Raw genomic sequence first — 7,223 nt, 5'->3', positions numbered from 1 at the left:
AATATCTAATTTTATATTTTTCATTTTTCTTTAGAACAGAAGATATACAAAATTTAAACAGGTCTGAGCATGAAAAAAATGTACAAATAGAAATTGAAGGAAATAATGATAAAGGTAGGTAGCACTAGCATATATTTTATAAAAATTAGGTTAGGCAGTTGGTGAATATTATAAGAATATTAAATTTAAATTTGATAGATATTAATAGTGTGGAATTTTTATTAATGATCATAACAATTGCTTATTAAATAATATGTTCATTTTCATTTCAATATGTGTGTTTGAATGTAGTGTATTAATTTTGGCCAGATAATGCCTGTCTATCATTGGCATACGCAGCGGGGGGGGGGCAAATCCCTATCCCCCCCCTTCCCAAAGCCAAAAAATGCAGATGCCGGATATATTTTTCAAAAATATTTTTGTTTAGAGTGTTGTGCAGATTTAATTTAAAACATTTCAATATTTTTTAATTCGTTTGTAAATAAGAATTTTAACTTGTAAAAATTGATAAGAATATATAAATATGTTATTTTAACAACTTTTTACAAGTCAAATAATTTTATTTTCAAATAAATTAATAAATATGGAAATGTTTTGAATTAAATTTACACAGTACTATATTAATTTATATTGTTAATATTTATTCCTATCTCATATTAAATATATATTTAATTACATTTATTATCACATTCATCACTAAGTTTATCAATTAATTTTGATTTAAAGTTCTCCGGCGTAATATTATCTTATTATTTTCAAATTATTAGTGGTGTAATATTTATCTACCATTTTTAAATTTCTAGTCAAATAATAATTATTCTGAAATTGTCCAACAGGGAGAAAGAAATTGCAACCTTGTCCTACGAGATAGAGTCTCCGCCATCAAGCAGTAACAGCTTTTATGGAGTTAGAAGAGCCGATTATTTGCTATTACTGACATATCACAATGGCCTGAAATAAACTTTTCCTTAGAAGCAAGAAAATTATTGGATTCAATGCTTATTCCAAATTTTTTTTCTCATTAGAATGTACAACTATTTTATGTATTACTTTTCAAAAACATGATGATTTGATTAAGAAGATGAGAATAGCGGAGAGCATTTTATTAGAATTCAAGGAAATTAGGGCTAATGTTTATGAAGAATTTCATATTTTATATGTTATTGTTAAGTCAAAAGCAGAGCTCTACGTGTTTAATATTTGTCTCACTCGACATGCAGCAAGGCAAGCTCATAGTTAAAACATTAATATAGGATCAGTAGAGGAGTATATCTTAGGTACAAATACATTTATAAACCAAATAAATGAATGGTTTTTAATTCATTATGCAGCACTTACCAATCTGCGAATATTATTCATAAAAGCCTTTCCAACCTTTTTCAGATGGTGATAGAAAAAAAAATATTTGTTGGATTTTTATCATGAAGATGTTAAAGTATCTTATGATGCCTTATTAACTGAATAACTATGTTTATAAGATTAACTATGGTTGATACAGTCCCAAAAAATGCTATGGATGCTCTGTATTATTTCAAACACATTTTAGATTATATTCCCAATGTATTAAAAGGGTTTTAGCAACTCTTCCCAATAGTAAACTAATGAGAGAACATTCTCTTTTTTAAGAAGAATAACAGAGCCCTGCAGAGGTACCATTTGCAGGGCACGACCCGGATTTTTTTAAAGATTTTTACGGCTAAGCTCAATTTTCAGGCCCGACCCGGCCTTTTTTAAAATAAAATTTTCAGGCCCGACCCGGATTTTTAAAAAATAAATTATATTTATTTTTGATTTTTATAGCTAATAATAACGATTTCAAATATAGGCTGTTTTAAAATATACAGTCCGGCCCGGATATTTTTTAAAAAATATTTTCAGGCCTGGCTTAGATGTTTTTTTTGAAAATTCAGGCTCAGCCCTGGTGTTTTTTTTTAAAATTCAGGCTCAGCCCTGGTGTTTTTTTTTAAATTTCGGACCCGGCAATACGGTCCGGCCCGAGGGCCGGGCCTGCAGGTCTCTGAAAAACATACCAAGAAGTACAACTTTTGAAAGTAAATTGAAAGGTTTGGATCTTTTGAATATTCATAGCCATTTGACAACAAGCAAGGATGAGATAATTGAAAAAATAGCTCAATCCCAACGAAGATTGGATTTTACATTGTAAATATATAACATACAAAATACAATTATTCCCTAAGCTTTTTGTGTATTAATTTATATTTCTAACATTTAAATTTTTTATACTTTATATATAAATTTTAAAGCTCAAAAAATTCAAATTTCTATTTTGGGTCATACCCTTTAGGTTCCCTGATAAGATTAATATGATGCAACACGATATTTAGTAATTTTTTTATTGATTCATGTATAGCATAATATAAAACCCACAAAAAAAATTTTTTTAATTTAAAATGGCGGCTCTCTCTGGTGGTTTCAAATTCATATCATAGACACCTTATGAAAACTTTCGAAACAGTTTCTATTTTTAATTAGACATAGTGGTAGGTTGCATTTTGCACGACCACCTTGTTCTTCTGGGATTTAACTTTGTACTACAGTGGGCACACCTTCTGGAGGTTCCTGTCTGAGGTTGATGAGCTGAGTTTTTTAGTCTAATTTCTGGAAGGATATAAGGCTTATTATTTTTTCTTTGCATTGATGTATAATTATTATCATTCTCAATATTATCATCCCTATCAACATTTTTACAGTGTGCCAATTCGCTAGCAATTATTTGTCTTCGGAATTCTTTCAATGAGAGTTTATTATCTGTAAGAATATTGTAGATTATGAATGAATTGATAATTGCCGCATCAATCAGCCAAAAGAATATTGGCAGCCACCATTTTCGCCACTTTCGCGAGATTTTATATAAAGACTTTAAATGGTCGAAATGGTCAACAGACCCCATAAATTTATCATATATCTTTATCATCATTGGACATTTTACGTCAAATACTTCCCCTTTTTTATTTTTCCTCTTCACAGTATCCACTGATCTTGGATCAATATAATTGGACATTATAAATACATCCCGATTATCTCGCCATTTAATTATACTTATATTTTTGTCACTTCTCCAGTCAAACTCACCTCTTGTTAATTTTGTTTCCATATTCTTTATGAGCAAATATCTCCTATTTTTGTTTAATGTTCCGGTAGCATATATACCTTTCTTTTTTAAATCGGATAATAGAGTATAACTCGTAAAATAATTATCGAAAAATATTTTATGATTTTGAAGTCCTTCGCAAAACTTTGTTACAATATTATAACCTAGATTACTTTCAGCCTCTTTATTTTTCCCAGTATAGATATTAAAATCATTCATATATCCTGAATTATCACACCTCATCCATACCTAAAAATATAGTTTAGTCGAAATAAATAATGACAAAATTCACATATTACCTTGAAACCGCGTTTAGTAGGTTTCTTAGGCATATATTGCCTGAATCCTATACGGCCTTTGAACCTAATCATTCCTTCGTCAATTGCTTGATATTCCGAGGGAAGAAAATATTTCAAGCAGGAGGAACGGATATTATCAATGAATGGTCTTATTTTGTATAATTTATCATAATTTTCATCATTTCTTGATGGTTCTAAGATATTGTCATTTATATGGATGTGGCCCATAAGCCAAATAAAACGTTTTACTTTCATTATGGATGAAATGAAATTGTCATGGAATTCTGGTTTAGAACTCCAATAATCTTTGTAATTTGCCATATTTTTAATTCCAAAAAGTATATGAAGACATAAAAATTTTCTTATTTCTGTAGGAGTTGTTGGTTGATATTTAATATTTTTTTGTTGGGCATATAAATTGGTATTGAAAGTAATTATATTTTTTATATATATCAGATGGATACAATGGGTCCTTTTTTAGAGATGATATTGGACCTGATATTTTATCAAATTCTAATACTGGTTCTGAAAAATATTTTTTGCACCAGATAGGATTATTATGGTTTGTACCAGATTAATCATTCATAACTTGTTCCGACTTGTCATTGTCATTAATTTCGATTTGATAACGTGTATCTGATTCATAGTCATCACTATCAATTTGGTAACGTGTATCAGATTCATAATCATCTTCGGTATCAGTGGATGAGTATAACGAAGAATCTTCAGATGGAATATTCAAATAATCATCCATATAACAAGCTAAAATTATTGCTAAATGAATTTGCAAAATTTATCAATTATTTTTGTAAAGTGGCAATGGTTAGTTTAATATACCACATTAAAAAGATCAAAATAATATATAAATATTATTTATTTGATGAAAAATAAATATTAGAAAGATTGATAATATAGTGAGGAATATATATATTTAAAAAATATTTGATGAATATACTTACTTATAATTAAATTTAGAATTTTAAGAAAAATACCCGTTGAAAACGTATTTTGAAATAAAAGCGCGAAAAAAAAAATTAAAAAATAACTCCTCCACAAACATATGAAAAAGAATATCTTTTAATATATATTCGTGGTAGTTTCATTTTATATGATTAACTCCTTTAGAAGATATAAAGGTCGTAAGGTGGTTTTATATTTGCACTTCCGCCACCGAAAGGGTTAAGTGATTCTTTACATATAATTTTTTTATAATTCACATTAATTTAAAATTGTGTATTAGAAATAGTTATTAATCCTAATAAATGTATGCTTGATATTTTTAAAAACAATAATATTTCTTAAAAAATTTTATTATCCCCCCCCCCCCCAGACCAAATTCCTGCGTACGCGCCTGCTGTCTATTATCATTAAATGCTTTTATATGTACATTAATGAATGTTTGTAATAAAAATTATGTAAGGTACAAAGATAAAAGGTTAAAGGGTGGTGGCCAGCCAGTTTTCAAACACCATTTATGCCAGATCTTCACTATGTGACCTATTTTTTAAATATAATATAGTTAGTACAAAGTTTTCTTCAGATTTTTATTGATAAGACAACCATTTAAAAATAAAATTTTAATAATGTCTTTTAGGGCAACCGTGGGATATATATAATTTCCTAAAGAATGATTTAACTCCTCAAAAAAACTGGAGATTTTGGAAAATATATATCAACCAGATATAACTTTCCCATTTATTAGGGACACGACAACAAAAAAATTAAGGTTCCAATATGTTTGGTTATCAAGGTGGACATGGCTTGCATTTTCTCCTACCATTAATGGTGCATTTTGCAAGAATTGTGTTTTATTTGGTCCCAAATTTGCTGGAAGAGCTCAGCAAAAATTACAGAGCTTAGTATTAACACCATTTGCTAAATGGAAAGATGATACTGAAACTTTTAACAACCATCAAAATAATAAGTATCATATTAATGCAGAACAAACAATATATTCCTTGCGATCTATCAAAAATGGAGAATCTATGGATACTATTAGAATAATAGATACTGGAAAGCAAGAACTAGTCTTGCAAAATAGATCAAGACTAACGCCAATAATTGACGCTATCCTGGTATGTGGCATCCAAGGTATCGCTCTTAGAGGTCATAGAGATAGCGGTGCGATATATGATAATGATAACAACAATAATGATGGTAACCTAAGAGCTATTCTTCGAAATAGATCTCTTGGAGATCCCATACTTAGAGACAATTTGTTAAATTGTCCTAAAAATGCGACCTACTTGAGTCCAATAATTCAGAATGAAATCATCTATGCCTGCAATGAATTAATATTGAAGAAAATTATTACAAATATCAACAAATCACCCTACTTTTCGGTCTTGGCTGATGAGACCACAGATGTCTCTGGAGTAGAACAAATGTCTTTATGTGTGCGCTATATAAGCCTGGATGGTAAGCTTATAATTTTATTAATAATAAAAAAAATTATACATCATAGGTGATATACAAATATTAGAAGAATTTTTACAATTTATACCAGTTATGGATATGAGAGGGGAGGCCCTCGCCAAAACTATTTTGTTAAATTTAGAGAAATATAAGTTAAATTTAAATTTGATGCGAGGACAAGATTATGATGGTGCTCCGGCTATGAGTGGCCATTTAAATGGTGTCAAAGCACATATTTTAAAAAAATATCCCTTCGCTATATATGTTCATTGTGCATCTCATTCGTTGAATTTGGCAATATCCGATTCATGTGCTCTACCTTCTATACGCAATTCCATGGGTATTTTAACTTATAAAATAAAATAAATTAAATATATTTTTAGCCATTATATCCAAAATTTATGATTTTTTTAAATATCCCAAACGGTCAGATGTTTTGAATCGAACTATATCAATGAATGCACCCGAAACACATCATCAAAAATTAAAAAAAATGTGCCCTACAGGATGGGTTTACGTCATGATTCAGTTTCGGCATTTATAGAACTAGAAGAGATGATAAGAATATCTTTACATGAAATTACCAAATGGCAAGATAGTAATGTGTCGTCAGAAGCGATATCATTATTGAATTCAATTGATCAATCAGAGTTTATCATTGCTGCTAGTTGCATCAATAAATTATTTTCCTATAGTTCAATACTTTGTAGAAATCTACAAAAACCAAATTTAGATTTGGTTCAGGTAATTGATTTGGCAGAAAATATATATGAACAGGTGGATAAAATAAGAACGAATGTCGATGAATATTTTCATAATATTTATGTAGATATTGAATCGAAGGCTCAATTTTATGATATATCAATAATTAAACCTCGTCTAGCACCAAGGCAATTAATGAGATGCAATATAAATATTGGATCAACTGAAGATTATTATAAAATATCTATTTTTATCCCATTCTTGGACACTTTTTTATCACAAATAAAAGTACGATTTTTAGATAAAAAACAAGTCTTTGCAAATCTTCAAGTTTTATTGCCCAAAAATCCCTCCTCATTTTCTCATGGCACGATTGATAAAATAAAATATTTAGCCAAATTTTATTCGTACGATATTGATTCGGAGATAAATTTAATCAGCGAATTTGAATTATGGTATAAATATTTATTACGTTTAACTATTTTACCTGAGCATGCCATTGATGCGCTAAATCGTTGTAAAGATATCTTGGCTCAATTTCCCAATATTTTGAAGTTATTTTATATTCTTGCATGTTTGCCTATTACAACATGCACGAATGAAATGACATTTTCAAACTTGAGAAGGCTGAAGACATTTTTACGAAGTACTACTACATAATCTCGGCTAAATGGATTAGCCATGTTAAATATTCA

The 7,223-nt window shown here is 29.1% G+C and overlaps 2 protein-coding genes across 2 annotated transcripts; one reads left to right on the top strand and one right to left on the bottom strand.

The window, feature by feature from the left end:
* Nucleotides 1–2,485: 2,485 nt before the first annotated feature.
* Nucleotides 2,486–4,165, bottom strand: LOC135929077 (piggyBac transposable element-derived protein 3-like). Its single transcript, XM_065465571.1, has 3 exons — nt 4,042–4,165; nt 3,412–3,716; nt 2,486–3,361 (listed from the first exon to the last, which is right to left on the bottom strand). The coding sequence occupies exons 1-3, from the start codon at nt 4,163–4,165 to the stop codon at nt 2,486–2,488; spliced, it is 1,305 nt and encodes a 434-aa protein (XP_065321643.1).
* A 637-nt stretch (nt 4,166–4,802) lies between these two features.
* LOC135929067 (zinc finger MYM-type protein 1-like) lies at nt 4,803–6,370 on the top strand. The gene is made up of 4 exons (XM_065465563.1): nt 4,803–4,846; nt 5,162–5,829; nt 5,876–6,166; nt 6,210–6,370. The coding sequence occupies exons 1-4, from the start codon at nt 4,803–4,805 to the stop codon at nt 6,368–6,370; spliced, it is 1,164 nt and encodes a 387-aa protein (XP_065321635.1).
* Nucleotides 6,371–7,223: the final 853 nt, after the last annotated feature.

The sequence above is a fragment of the Gordionus sp. m RMFG-2023 genome, chromosome 1 (assembly GCF_954871325.1).
Source record: "Gordionus sp. m RMFG-2023 chromosome 1, tfGorSpeb1-WG-v2, whole genome shotgun sequence".
Taxonomy (NCBI): Eukaryota; Metazoa; Nematomorpha; class Gordioida; order Chordodea; family Parachordodidae; genus Gordionus; species Gordionus sp. m RMFG-2023.
The sequence above is the reverse complement of the archived record's forward strand: the minus strand, read 5'-3'. Positions and strand labels throughout refer to the sequence as shown.